General features: G+C 48.1%; 1 protein-coding gene across 3 annotated transcripts in view; it reads right to left on the bottom strand.

The window, feature by feature from the left end:
- Window positions 1-5,332: 5,332 nt before the first annotated feature.
- Window positions 5,333-15,250, bottom strand: part of LOC123021065 (zinc finger protein RFP-like) — an 11,034-nt gene continuing 1,116 nt past the window's right edge. The window contains exons 3-9 of one of the 3 annotated variants that reach the window (XM_044425465.1): window positions 11,263-11,358; window positions 10,000-10,230; window positions 9,041-9,063; window positions 7,719-7,834; window positions 6,786-6,812; window positions 6,504-6,524; window positions 5,333-5,582 (exon numbers count right to left, since the gene is read on the bottom strand). In XM_044425465.1, coding sequence (XP_044281400.1) covers window positions 5,443-5,582; window positions 6,504-6,524; window positions 6,786-6,812; window positions 7,719-7,834; window positions 9,041-9,063; window positions 10,000-10,230; window positions 11,263-11,358 — 654 coding nt within the window. In that variant the 3' untranslated portion in view covers window positions 5,333-5,442. Of the gene's footprint in view, window positions 5,583-6,362; window positions 6,525-6,785; window positions 6,813-7,274; window positions 7,406-7,718; window positions 7,835-9,040; window positions 9,064-9,999; window positions 10,231-11,262; window positions 11,359-15,250 lie in introns of those variants that run through there. The other 2 variants (XM_044425464.1, XM_044425466.1) reach the window with 2 other exon arrangements.

The raw sequence follows: 15,250 nt of genomic DNA, 5'->3' as shown, positions 1-15,250 counted from the left end.
GACGCCACTGGGTTCAAGCATTACAGAAGACGAACGGCTCCTCCGTGCTCACTTTCCCCATCCTGTGCATGATTTCATACTCTTCGACCATGGCTAGGAAGGTGGACTTTCTCACGGCACAGCTCTGGGATGTAACTAGAGATGGGATGGTGGCTCCAAGGGAACATGGAAGGAGGGTGGAAAGATGCGGCAGGAAACACAAAGGCCGTGATCAAAGTGGCTGGTCACCTGGGGGGACCCCAGTGGCTCCACGCTGTGGATAACAAGTGAAGCAGGGCCAGGCAGCAACACAGCAGTGCTTCTGGTGTGCGTGTTCCCAGAGCGCTTCTGGTCAATGGGGACAATAAGACTGGTAACCCTCCAGTATTATCCCACTGCCAGATGGAGGGCTCCTAGCACTGCCAATCAGAAGTCAGTGCGCAGCACTTTGCTGTAAAATTCTGTGAATGAGGCAGGGCAATGGATGGCAGTATGAAAACATACGAACTGGAAGCATTTTTTTTCTTACCAGAAGAAATATTGGTTATGTAGGAAAAGGTGGGAGAGTGCATAGTGCATTTTGATTTGAGGCACTATGAGCCCCTGGTACAGAGGCACAGAATCGTAGAATAGTAGAGTTGGAAGGGGCCAGAAGGCCATCGGTCCAACCCACTGTTCTTGCAGGACACTAAGGTACACCAAGTTCCACTCTACACCTCACTGTGGTATCTCCCATGATGCTGCTGCTGCTGACGACTTTGCATTTATACCCCACCTTTCTTCCTTTTGGGACTGCAGGTGACGCAGTGGTTTAAACCACTGTGCTGCTGGGCTGGTTGATCCAAAGGTCGCCGGTTTGAATCTACACAACGGGGTGAGTTCCCGCTGCTCGGTCCCTGCTCCTGCCAACCTTGCAGTTCGAAAGCATGCAAATGCAGGTAGAGAAAAAGGTACCACTTCGGTGGGCAGGTAACCGCGTTCCGAGCACCTCGGTGTTTAGTCATGCTGGCCACATGACCATGGAGACTGTCTGCGGACAACGCTGGCTCCCTCGGCTAGGAAGAGGAGATGAGCACCACCCCTAGAGTCAGGCATGACTGGACTTAATGTCAAGGGGAAACCTTTACCTTTTCTTCCTTTTACAAGGAACCCAAGGTGGTTAGGTTTTTATCCTTGCAACAACAATTTTGGGAGATAGTTTAGGCTGTGTGTGAATGACTGGCCCAAAGTCACCCAGTGGGTTTTATGACTTGAGTGGGGACTAGAACAGTGATCCCCTACAGCCCAGTCCAGTACTCTAACCACTACACCACACAGCCACCATATTTTCTAGAAGAGGCTTTTAACTTTATCATTGCTTCAGCTTCCAGATGCTTGGGGAGCATGAGATCAGATCCTCTCCCCATGCTTTTTGCCAGGACTTTCTTTCTCTATGTTCCACTGTATCATTTCAAAGTATTGTTGCGATGCAGTAGAATTGTGCAACAGCACTAAAGTTTCATTCCTCAAAAATACCAGACTTTCTAAAATTAGGGGGGAAACCCTACAAAAATGCATGGAAATCACAGGAGAAGCCCTGGAGCAGGACAGCCTTAATCTAAGTCACCTGCAAACTATGCAGGTGACTCGTTTTAGAGAGTGCCTGCAGCACAAGGCAAGGGAATTGTAGCTAAGCTTACTTCCAAACATATATTGTTACAGCCAGCAAATCCCATCAGCTTCATCTGAGTATGCCTGACCTAGCAGCTTTTCTACATAAGGCATTTCTCATGCAATCATCCCTTTATGTTATGTTAGTCGTGAAGTCGTGCCCGGCCCATCGCGACCCCACGGACAACATTCCTCCAGGCCTTCCTGCCCCCCACCATCCCCTGGAGTCCACCTAAGCTCACACCGACTGCTTCAGTGACTCCATCCAGCCACCTCATCCTCTGCCGTCCCCTTCTTCTCTTGCCATCTGTTGCTCCCAGCTTTAATCATCCTCTACTTGGTTATTTTTAGCTCGTTCAAACCAGAAAATGCCTTTTTTGTGTATTTATGCGCTATGCTATGCCATAGTGCCACCTATAGGTAAGGTTGTAGAAAAGCAGGAAAAGAAACACTCCAACGTGCTGCTCGGATCTCAAACCTGGAACAAAACTGAACGAAGATACAGCAGATTAATAGCCACGTGTAAAAAAGCTCTAAGGCAGTGGAGCTGAGGCCAGCAAAAATAAAAGGGGAAATGGGGATTCCAATCCATGTTTTTGCAGGGAATTAGGAAAACAAGGAGGGATGTTCTTGCCTCAGGCTGTGAGACACGTTGGGCCAGGTATCTGCCTCCTGTTCAAATCCAGTTCCAGCACAAACGGAGGCACAGAGAGAGAGAGAGCTTGCTTCTATTGTTCACACCACATCTCTGAAGTAGTACGTTCCTTACAGATGGAAAAAAGAAGCGTGCGACCTGGCTCGGTTCACATGGAATAATAATCCACATCTTTACTCTCCGATCCATGTTATGTCCTGCCAGATGCCTCAGCATAGCTTGTTTCTCCCTCAGCCCCCAGCCCACTTCCTGCATGGATCCCAGTGTTGAAGGATAGCAACTTCACATGATCTCTCGTACCTGCCTATTCATTTATTCAACTTATATTCAGCTATATTGGCCCAAGGGCCCTCTAAGCGGATTACAATGAGATAAAAACATAATAAAACATATAACAATAAAAGCAATCAATTAAAGCACAGCAATAAGCAAAAGATAATAGGAGAAAACAGTACATAGCTGAGGGTTAATAATTTAAAGTCTTATAGATTAAAACACAAATATCACAACATTATCAAGATAAAATTGATTATTAAATGCCTAGAAAAGAAAGTTGTTTTTGCCCGGTGATGAAAAGATTGTAACAAGGGTGTTGGGTGAACTGCTTTTGGGGGGATGTTCCACAGGTGGGGGGCAAATACGGCAAAAGGCCCCTCTTCTATTAGCCATCCTCCTTACCTCCTTGGAGGATGTGGTCATCTTTTTTGAAATGTTTTTTTTCCTGATCTTTCACAAGAGTACATAATATATACAATCTTATCTAGTCAATTTCCTTGTATTTTACCCATTGTTGTTCAGCTGCAAAGTTGGCTCTTCGTGACCCCATGGGCTGTAGCCCTTCTGCCCTCCACTGTTTCCCTTAGCTCACCCAAAAATAGATTTCCTTGTATTTTACCATCTCCAATTCAGGGCTTCTTTTGCCAGCTGAAACATACACAAAAACTGACAAGGAAAGACTATGTTTACTGGACAGCCAAATCTGCACTCTTGTGTACTTAAGAAAATTTGGGGATGGGCTGGGGTGAAATATGAGCCCATGCCTGCAATTCCCAAAAAGTAAATTTAAAAATTGCTGGACAAAAGATGGTCTTTCCAAAGTGCCACTTGGGCCCCAGTGGAGGGCCAGTCACTGACAAGGGAGGCTGGAGCTTGCACTGGCAAGATTGTGAGGGGCAGCACCGTCCTCCGTACCATGTCTGCCAAGCAGCTCTGCAGCTGCCTGGACACAAGCCACTGGGCCGGATTCTGACACCACAATAAGCCACGGTGAGGCCAAGTTACCCTCAGTGACCACACTGCAAACCAAGAGTTCTGAAGGGCGGCTTATTTATGAAAAACCACACGTGCTGAACTTCCAGTTCCCGGTTTGGGTAACATGACGTGGGACCTCACACTCACGTGATTCACAGACGGCTGTGGCTTAGCCTGATGTCCAAAGCCCTCTCTGTGAACGGCCCTAAGGTGGTCGCTCAATGACACACAGTCCGGTGGGCTGCTTAACTGACGTGCCTTGCAGCCTTTGACAGGCCCGGCTCTGAGGAAGCTACACAGAAAAGATCAGGGAGTCTCCACCAGCCAGAAACTAAGCATAGGCTCTTTTCTGGCCATCTACCCTCCCTCCCCTGAACTTCAGGATGCCTAAAACCCCTGAAGTTTGATGACTGAGAAAACTCATCAGATGGAGATGCAGGGATGGGGGCTTTCCATGTGTTAAATTACTGCTAGCAGTGAAGCTTTGAGACACTAAAATGTCCAACGGAGAGCTGTCCCCATGACCAGCCCTACCCATCACTGAAGCTATCGAGCAAGGTACTCCTGTATGGGCCTGAGGACTTCTCTATATGAGGGGTTTAACCCGTCTTTGTCCATTTTCTTGGCAGGATTAAATTGCAGGGTTTGTATTTCAATATGCCTTTCTCCATGTTCTATGAACCAACCACAGGGAGGTGTGCCTTCCCACAGGGCTTTTGTTCCAGTCCAAGATTAACAAAAGAAATTTAATACCAGCCTTTTCTCACTCTAGCAAAAGATCCTCTAAAAAGGCTGGACAACATGGGAGGAAAAGAAAATATACCCTCACAAGCTTTCAAGAGGGAGGGATCCAAGTGACTCTGTGAAAGGAGCCTCGAGAGTATTGGATCCCTCTCTGTGGAATTCCCTGCCAGCTAATGTAGGCAGAAGCCAATACTTTTTTGGGTTTTTTCCCTGCAACTGCTAAATACATGAATGCCAGCCATAGTTTTATTGTTATGATTTGATTTTTAGTATTTATATTCTTTTGAATTTTGACCCTCTCTGTTTACTTTTTAGGAATACTTTTAGATATAGAGGTATGTATAAATTTTGTAAAGAAAACAAATAAATAGGCACAGAAGCCTTGAAAATTATTGAGACTGGGGTTTTTTTTTCTTCTTCTAACCTATTCCGGATGGTAGTGGGTATGACTATTAAGGATGTGTGAGGAATCTGTCTTGGGCGGGGATCCATTGGATTCCCTGGACTCAGTCCCACTGGACTCCAGTCTTATCAGCCCAAGTCTGAATTCCCAGTGACTGCAGCTGACAGTTTCAGGGCATTTGCCAGAAATTGTGCTCCATGCACTGACGAAGCATCGCCCTGCTCTGCCTCACTTGCGGCAGCTGTTCATTCCAGAAGCCTTTGCAGATGTCCTCTCTGCTCGCAGTTTATCAACATGGAAGCTTCCTGCTTTGCTTTGAGAAAGTTAGAGAGAAAGGGCTGGTCAGACTCAGCTGGCTCCAGGTGACACAGGCGAGAATCCTCCTCAAGATTCAGCAGCTCATCCTGACACCTGATACCGCCCGGAAAAAGGGCCGGCTCCTCTCCCCAGAGCACGAGGCTGAATAAAAAGTGAAGATCAGCTCGTCTGAATCAGCGTTGATGAAGGCCACACGGCCCCCTTCATAGTCCAGGGACACCCGGATCTTCCTGGGCTCGCATGTCAGGGTCAAGGGGGTCCACTCAGGGGATGTCAGAGCAGAGAGTTGGATGGCTGAGGAAGAGTCAGGCGGCCTCTTCCCCACTGCCCAGACCCCCTCTTGGGGATTCAGCCTGAAGTCCCCTTCCGCCAGACAGGCTCTCTTGCGATGCCCATAGCCCACGTGGCCCCGTCCCACCAGTGTCTTCTGGAAGTGAATCTCTCACGACCCGGCACGCAGGCTTCCCTGCTGAATCTCCCAGGTTTCTCGGGCAGGTCCTGGTATCTCTCTTCCCACCTCACGTTTGTCAGGTCGTCGGAGGAAAGGGTGGGCCGTATCAGGATCCAGAATCACTTTCACTGCTGGCAAAGGAAGGGAAAGGGAAAGGAGGGTTCGGAGGGTGTCAGGGAAAGCTCAGCAGGGATCACAAAGCACCCCCCCCCCCCGCCCACCACCACCTTCTGCAGGCTGCCTTTGAATCTTAGTCATGAGGCCCAGCAAAGAGCACAAAATCCCCTGTCCTCAAGCACGGGTAGATGCAGGGCAGGGAGGACGCTCTGGATAACTGCAGCTCTTGGGGCCCTGTTATCGGGGTGCTTGTAACACTAAATGCACTCCTAGAACCCTGGAGCTGAACTGGGCAAAAGCCAAATGTACACTCTGCACCTAAAGAACATTGCAGCCTTTGAGAAATGCAAAGATAACATTGACCAAAAGACCAATTGCAAAAGGAAATGATGCATATTCATTTTTACTAGGCCAACTCAGTTCTTCATAGTTCCTTATGTCTTGGATGGGTTTTTTAAATTATTTACTTATGCCTTTCTACCAAAAATGGCAAGGCGTCTTACAAAGACATTTTAAACAGTCCATTACTGAAGGTATCTGAGTCAGGTATCTGCATCAGAGCGGCAGAGTTGCCCGAGTTTGCTGCCCCCCATGTGGTGGTGTGGGGGGGCTTGGACTGAAGTGCCTTGATCAAAGGCCGTCTGGGGAACGGGGGACCAAAGTGAGGGTTCCCAGCTCCCCGTCTTAGGGCGCAGACCTGGCATTTAGACAGAAAGACGCCTACATGCCCAGCATGTGAGCGGTAGGCTTTTTTCCTGTCTAAATTTGTACAGTACTGTGCCTTAATTCACTGTATCAACACACCAACTCTCATTCCTCTGCCAGCCCTTAATAGACTTTTCTGACTCTCCCAGATGAAGGCCTGCTGAGCCACCTGAGCCACTGTGATCCCCGGTTAAGAATTTCCCATCTCTTATTTTCATTCAAGTCATTACCTTCACTTTCCTTCAGTGATCCTGTTCATACGGAAGAAAAAGTGACAAATTTAAAGTCAGATGATCCTTCATACAGCAAAAATATAATTTCACAGTAAAAAATATACTTAAAATATTATATTTTTTTGAAATATACATTTTACTTAGCACTACATTATGGAATGAATTATTAAATTCATGTTTGGGGAGCTGTTGGAAGTGGTCTTGCAGAGAAGCACCGACCTGACCCTGTTCTTCCTTTCTCATCCCATTTTCCCTTCCCACCCAGTGCCACAAACATACCTTTCTCCAGTGCTTTCTCCAGAGACACTGGGAAGGAAGAGTGACAAATTTACTCAGATTGCACACAGAGCAATGCATCATTCAAACAGTAAATGATCACACTCAGAATTTACACGTATTTATTCACTGACATATTTAGTGTCATATTTCTCTCCTGCTTTTTTCTGTAAGAAACCCAGACTGGCTTACATGTTCTTCCTTCTCCCCTCCAGTTTCCCCTCACAACAACCACATGAGCCCCATGGGGCTCAGACCGGTCTCCTGAGCCCTGGTCCAGACCTCCAAGCATTATGCCACACTGGCTCAAAACTGAGGCTGCGTGGAACAAAATGGAGCTCCAATTGGGCATCTCGCATGTGATGAGGAGTAAAGGCCAATAAATGGTGGAGAGGAAGAGTGAAAGGAGGTGCTGGGAGCAGAAAGAGGATGCACCTTCCAGCTGTGCTGTTGCTTCTCAAGTCCTGCTGCTAATCAGGGGTACATGAACTGCCCGCTCCAGCTTGCCAAGACCACTGATGTGGCTCCACAGCTTCTCATATCCATCTTCACCCAGAGAAATGCTCTGCTCTAGCACAGCATCATGCAAAAAGGTGTGGGGTTGGTTGGAGGTCCTCTTCTCCCTAGCCCATAAAGGAAGGGAAGGAGATGGGCGTATTTCTAACATGGGTCCCCAACCTGAACCACTAAACCAAAGGTGAGCAGGCTGGGACCCAGTCTCTGTCTCCAGTTCTGACCCATCTAACTTCTGATGAATGTGGCATATGGATTAAGGCCTGGATAAATTCTCTGCACTCTGGCAGTGTAGTATGGGAGAAGGCAGAGACTCATTTTGTGGTCCCAGAGAATTGATCAAGAAGCTTATTTTTCATAGAACCAGCCTAAAAGTAGAGCTCTCCCAAATATCTGTATTGCTTTTCTCCTGCCCCACAATACCTTCAATTTCTTGCATGGCTCTTTTAAGAATTGGAAGTTGCTGAGAATAACTTCTGAGAGTCTCTTCAATTCCTGAAGGAATTTCTACCACCTGCCTCATTTGCCCAGACTGACACCTGGAAAGAAGGTAGATCAGGTTAAGGGGTGGCTAAAGAGCATTGTCCCTTTGCAAGCTTGTAGTATGACTGGGCAGGTCAGCAGCAAGCTTAGGAAATGGTTTCTCATGGGAAGATTCCCCAAGCAACTTTTCTGAACTGATGCTTCTTCATGCGACTTGGTTCTAATCAGGTCAATGTCTGTTTTTAGAGAGACTGAATCAACAACAATGAAGACCTTCTCTTGATAAGGTTTTTCACCCTTAGGATGAAAGCATATTGACGAGGATGAGGCAGCAGGGGATGGGGGATGAGGCAAGACTGAGGGAACTGGGCCTCTTCAGCCTGGAGAAGAGGAGACTCAGGGGGGATCTGTTGGCAACATACAGGTATGTGAGGGGGTGTCACACGGAGGTGGGTAGAGACCTGTTCTCCCCTGCAGAGGAAGGCAGGAGGCGCTCCAACGGAGCAAAGCTCAGGGAACCAAGGCTCCATTTAGATGCCAGGAAGCACTTCCTGGCAGTTAGGACCCCGAGGGTGTGGAATGGGCTTCCACGAGAGGTCGTTGAGGCCCCATCGGTGTGGGTGTTCAAGGATCGGCTGGACATGCACATGGTGGGCATGTCGTGAGCGGAGCCAGCTGGAGCCAGGGGTCAGGCTAGCTGGCCCCGGAGGACCCTTCTGACTCGCTCTGTTTCTATGTTTCTATCAAGCATCAGAGTGTCTTCCCTACTAGTTGGGATCCCTATGAGCTCTTTAGCATACAACCCTATGCATATTCCGACAGAACTAAATCCTACAACTCCCAGCATGCTCTTAATTTCTTTTCAGATATGCACAGGGTGGCATCCTTCCCCCTGCAACAACTGCTTTCGAAGCAGAACTGGCCCTTCCACGGAGCAGAGTGAGGCAACTGCAAATTCCTGTTGTTGTTGTTGTTGTTGTTGTTATGTGCTGTTAAGTCATCTCAGACTTATGGCAACCCTATGAGCTAAAGCCCTCCAGAATGTCCTATCCATGACAGCCCTGCTTAGATGGTCTCACTTCAAAGGTGTGGCTTCCTTTATGGAGCCAAGCCATCTCTTATTTGGGCTTTCTTTTCTTCTTCTGCCTTTGACTCTCCATAGCATGATTGTCTTCTTCAGGAAGTCTCACCTTGGAATGGCCCCTGCTGGGCTGAAGAACCTTTGAAGGAGAAGCAGAAAGGGGAAAGAGAGAGCCACATACCTGTGCAAGGTACCTCTGATGTCCTGAAAGTAAGATAGAAATCAGTCTTAGTTCATAGGATCGCAAAATAGCAGAGTTGGAAGGGGCTATGAAGGGCATCAGGTCCAACCCCTTGCTGTGGCATCAATTCACACCATCCCACTCAGATGGCTGTCTGGTTTCACCTTGAATGTCCCTAGTGTGGGAGAGCCCCCCACCTCCCTAGGCAGCTGGTTCCACTGTTGTGTTGCTCTGACAGTGAGGAAGCTTTTCCTGATGTCCAGCCAGAATCTGTCACAGCTTGAATCGATTATTGTGTGTCCTACTCTCTGGGATCAGCAGGAAGAGATCTTGACCTTCCTCTTTGTGACACCCTTCGAGGTTCTTATAGAGAATGAGGCCTCAAACTATGGCTCGCAGGCTGGATCCGGCCCACCATGACCATTTATCAGGCCCGCCATAGCTCGCCATGGATGTGTGCATGGCGAGGTGCCGGCTTGCTCGCAGGGAGATCGTTTTGGACTTGTTGGGAGAAAATGATCACTGCGCACACATGCCCCTGCCTCCCTGCGCCCCCGCCCCACACTGCCTTGGCAGTCCACGCCCATCCCTGGCACCTTTCAACTGGCCCCCTATTCAGAAAGTTTGAGGACCCCTGCTATAGAGGGATATCATGTCCCCCCCAAGTCTTCTCTTCTCAAGGCTGAACGTGCCCAGTTCTCTCAGTCCCTCTTCAGGACACTTTTGTTGCCCTCTTCTAGGTGCTTTCTCATTTTTCTGCATCTTACTGAAATCTTGGTGCCCAGAACTGGACACAGCATTCCAGGTGAGGCCTGACTAGCGGGGAGTACAGAGTTACTGAGAATGAACTCATACTTCTTGTTCATATGAGGATTTGCCTGTTTATTGTCTAGGAAAACAGCTATACATGGCCTCTTTATTTCCCAGGTATTGGGGGGTGTTTTTATGCTAAGTCTTACCTGCAGGAATTCACTTGCTGGTTGCTGGCACTTCTTTTCCATCTCTGAGATCAGCTCAGTGAGACAGGAAATCTCCTCTGAGAACCTAGTGATGTTTTCATTCTGCTTCACCTCAGCCTCTATCTTCAAGTCTTCCAGCTGAGCCAGCTGATGGCGCTCCTTTGCATGAAGAAATGACTCTGTTTTCTGAAATTCAGATTTGATCATCCGCTTCTGCATTTCTATCTCCCTCTGGAAAGTGGGAAACATTGCATTGAGGAAAGGGGCAGAGGTGAGCCACAAAACTAATTCACACCTGCAATGTAAGTGTAGCAATTATTGAGTATGACTTATAAGACTGCTTTATATCTTGTGGAAGTAAAGAGGGCTCTTTTTACAGGATCCTCAGCTGTTGCCTCTTAGAAATCTGCTGGATATGTTTCAATGCACCAAATTTGCCAAAAGATTGTGAATCTTGGTTAAAATAATTTATCTGAAATTGGGCACACACTGAGTGGGTTTGAAATGTGTTTACTGAATGTATAGAGGAATAAATATGTGAAAACAACTTAGCTCGAACCAATTAAAATGTAACATTTTGAGCTTAGTTCAAGCACTTTAGCCTTTTTTGAGCTTTTGGCATGTGTGTAACCTGGGAAAAGGAAAGCAATCACCAGCAGGACTCAAGTTCACTGAAATTCTTTCAATTCCACCTTGAGGCTGGTTCCAATTCAAATCCACATCAGATGTGAGCTTTGTTTTAGTTTGTATTGTTTTCCTTTTTGCATGCATATTTTGTGTATATTTCTTTATACATCTTTGAAGCATGCACATTATTTTCCCCATTGATTAAAGTGTATTCGTGCCTATTTTTAAAAAGTACACACTTTTTCAGGGACATCTTACAAAAATACGTACACTGCCAAACACAATCCTTTTGGTCTGCAGATCACATTGCAAGCTCGGAGAGGGACAGCCTTCCACTGAGGAGTGTACCAAGGCTGTGTCTGGTCCAGAAGATACAAACTGGGCACATCCGGATCAAAAGTGAACTAAAATTCCCCACACACTGGTTCTAAATCATGCAGCAAGCCTCCAGGGTGAGAAGAGGCTTCTGATGCAGACAATTGTCCCCCACATGTGAACCTTCCTCACCTTCCAGCATGAACCCCAAACTATAGCCGTGTCGAACAAGAAGTGTCCATCTCTCAGTGACTGAGGTTACAAAGAGCTTCTCAGTTCACCCTCCGTGCCAGCCCACGAGCCAGAATAACAAGCACCCACCAAACACATCTGTTTCCTCTGCTCTTCAGCTACTTTCTTCTCCATAATTTTCTCTCTATTTTTCTTCAGAGATGTCTGTTGAGCTGCAATTTTTTCCTATAGAAACAGAAGAGCATGTTTCTTTTGAGGGGATGTCTACCATTCTAATAGCTGCTAGGTTTCCGTAGGACGGGGGTCGGCAACCTTAAACACTCAAAGAGCCATTTGGACCCATTTCCCACAGAAAATCAAACACTGGGAGCCACAAAACCCTTTTGACATCTAAAATGAAGATAACACTGCATATATCTTTTTTTTTACCTTTATGCTATATATAAAAAAACTATAGTGTGTTGCATTTATGAAATCAATGAACTGCTACAGAGAAAACAAATTTTTATTTCTGCATGCAACAAAAACATTTTGAACCCCCCCAAAAAAGATGCTGGGTTGAAGATTACTTTCAACTAAAATACTAAGAGTCAGTACAGCATAGGGCCACAAGGTTGGTGGCCGGTTTGCAGGGGATGGGGAACGAGACGAGACTGAGGGAACTGGGTCTCTTCAGCCTGGAGAAGAGGAGACTCAGGGGGGATCTGTTGGCGACACACAGGTATGTGAGAGGGTGTCACATGGAGGTGGGTAGAGACCTGTTCTCTCCTGCAGAGGAAGGCAGGAGGCGCTCCAATGGAGCAAAGCTCAAGGAACCCAGGTTCCACTTGGATGCCAGGAAGCACTTCTGTCAGTCAGGACCCCCGGGGTGTGGAATGGGCTTCCACAATGCGTGGTTGAGGCCCCATCGGTGCGGGTGTTCAAGGATAGGCTGGACGTGCACATGGTGGGCATGTCGTCAGCAGAGCAGGCTGGTGCCGGAGGTCAGACTAGATGACCCGGGAGACCCCTTCTGACTCACTCTATGTTTCTATGTTACTTAATGTCTATTTAACCCTGTAAGTTCACACATGTAACCTTTTTGTTTACTTAACTTGGCCAGCCTGTTCAAGGTAACTTTAATTTAGAAGGCCTGTCAAAGGCTTCTAATTAGAGTGACATCTAATCTTTTCTTTATGGTGCTGTGATGTGTATCCAGTCACTTTCCTATCCATATCAAAGTATCCAATCACCTTCCTGAGTATTGTATTCACTCCCCGTTTGTGTATTCTATATAACCCTGAGGAAATTAACATGGGGTGTTCGTTCTAAGGCACCCATGGATCCATGCATTCAATTGTAAATAAACTTATTTGCCCTGGCAAGAAACTGATTTCCCAGCCTCTGAATTTCGGATGGATGTGACACCTAGCCTTTCTGGGAACTAACAAAGCAGGTGACAGACGAACAAACATTACAAATAAACATAGAAACATATAAACGGAGTGAGTTAGAAGAGGCCTCCCTGGGCCATCTAGTCTGACCCCTGGCTCCAGCCGGCTCAGCTCACGACATGCCCACCATGTGCATGTCTAGCCTATCTTTGAACACCCTCATGATGGGGCCTTTTTATTTTTTGATGAAAACCACAAGCAGATGAACATGCAGTAAAACATTTAAAGCAACATTAAAAACCATGACCCTTAAGGGGAAATGCAGTTGTTCATTTTCATAGAATCATAGAATAGGAAGGTTGGAAGGGGACATGAAGGCCATTGAGTCCAGCCCCCTGCTATTGCAGGACACCACGTTACACCATCCCGCTCAGATGGCTGTCCGGTTTCTTCTTGAATGTCCCTAGGCAGCTGGTCCCACTGTTGTATCGCTCTGACAGTGAGGAAGCATTTCCTGATGTCCAGCCTGCATCTGGCTTGATGGAAATTGAATTAATTAGTCCGTGTCCTACACTCTGGCAATGGCAAGAAGAGATCCTGACCTTCCTCTTTGTGATATCCTTTGAGGTAATTATAGGGGGATATCATGTCCCCTCTGTCTTTTGTTGTTTTTGCATTTCTACAGCCAAGAACAAGGAACCAAACTGGTGTGTTTTGTTGCTTTGGGGACCAAAATAGCCTGCCTGACTTGCGGGGGGCGGGGGGGGACTGTTCACCTGGCCTTGTGGGCGCCATTTACCAGGCGGCCTCAGGGGCAGAATGTCGGGCTGGCTCTGTGTGAGAGTCGGAGAAAGAGAAAGGGGGACGAGCGAAGCCCTCTGGCCCACCGAGGCTGGGCCGACTGGGCCCCCCTGAGAACGGGGAGAGGGGGAGCCTGCTAGCTTCGGCTCATGTGGCCTACGAGTGGAGATGGCAGAGAACAGAGAGAGGGAGGGACCGGTGGCAAGTGTCCAATGGGCCACCCTGGTGGGTCAGGGCTGGGAAAGGCTCTGGGGTGTCTTTTGCAGGTTGGCTTAACTTAACTGGAGTGTTTTCCCTCACACCTGCCCTGCACTCTCGCTCCAGGTCCCTCAGGGTGAGGCAATGCTGCGTTCATTCGAGGGTTTATCTCGTTTTATCCTGACTGTAGCCCTGTGAGGCAGCTTGTGCCAGGCTGAGCACGACCGAATTGCTCAAACCCAATAATTCATGTGCTTGTTTGTAGCACTTATAAACCGCTGGGCTCAACTAATGCCCAGAGTGGCTTGCAAAGATAAGTAACACGGCCACCACTTCCTCTGGCCCCCAATTTAAATTTAAGACATGGCACAAAAGAAATAAGAGATAGGAAGGGAAGATACACACAATATATATGCAATATCTGGATGGATGGATGGATCACACACACACACACACACACACACACACACACACACACACACACAGCCTGTTGAGAGTTGGTGACGGCCGACTTGCTCTTGCTGAGCTACTTGTGGGGCAGCTGATTGTAATGGCTTCGGTGTGGGGAAGAGGGGCCCACTCTCGATTTCCTTAAGCAACAGCAGGACGTGATGGAGGCATATGTAAGAGGAGGAATCCGCGCCCATGTTCTCCGGCCTGCACGTGTGGATGCAAGACTCCTCTGGGCGGCACAGGTGGAAACAGCTCTCCAGCATGCTTGAATGAACCTCTTCGGTCCGGGACAGCAGCTTTCTTCCAGAGAGGCAACCCAAGGGCCAGCTGCAGGAGACATGGTCACCCCTTGCCCTCGTAGGGCCTGGCAGAACCCCCTCCTCTTCCCACCTGCCCTGCTGCTGCTCAGCTGCATTCCCCAGATACCTGTCTCCCTTTCTGGACAAAGATTCCCTCAACTCTTCTTCTGGGGCCATTGGAAAGCAAAGCCCCTGCCAGAGGAAGGGGTGGCCCCTTCCCCGAAGCTGCAGAAGCCAGCGTTCGCCCGGCGAATGAAATGAAATGTGACCAAGGGTGGTTAAAAATGTTTTCAATGCATGACATTGGAAATTAGTCCTCCCAAGCATTTCAGGAAAAACTACAACGAGGGGAAATTACCGCTGCCACCACTCTCCTGTGAGTCTGTACACCAGCTTTCCTCAGCCAGGCACCCTCCTGGTGTTTTGGATCACAACTCCCATCATGCCCTGCCAACCTTAGCTGGAGATGAGTGTGCTCTGGTTCTATGCACCTGAAAGGCAGCAGGTTGGGGAGGGCCAATCGATACCCCGATCACTGAAAAGAGTTGGTCTCTCCTTGCTCTCCTGCACTGAGGCTGCCTCTGTCCTACCAGGAATGGGAAGCTGGGGGGCAGGAGACCCGCCCCACCCTTGGACCAAGCAGAAAGGTTGGAGGAAACAACTCTGCTTCCGGGACGGTGCAGGGAGGACATTGCTCGCAGCCTTCCCTCAATTCCCAGTTAACCCCAACTGTTGCCCCAAACCTTTAGAATCCTAGAACAGTAGAGCTGGAAGGGGCCTTGAAGGCCATTGGGTCCAAACTGCTGCTGTTGCACGACACCAAGTTACGCCATCACAATTCACACCACCATCCCTTGGGCCTTGTTTTATTATTCCATCCACTCTTGCATCATGGTGGTGATATTAGAGAATAAGCTCTCTCTCTCTCTCTCTCTCTCTCTCTCTCTCTCTCTCTCTCACTCACACACACACACACACACACACACACACACA

Source organism: Varanus komodoensis, unplaced genomic scaffold, assembly GCF_004798865.1.
Source record: "Varanus komodoensis strain SLA01 unplaced genomic scaffold, ASM479886v1 scaffold155, whole genome shotgun sequence".
Lineage (NCBI taxonomy): Eukaryota > Metazoa > Chordata > Lepidosauria > Squamata > Varanidae > Varanus > Varanus komodoensis.
The sequence above is the reverse complement of the archived record's forward strand: the minus strand, read 5'-3'. Positions and strand labels throughout refer to the sequence as shown.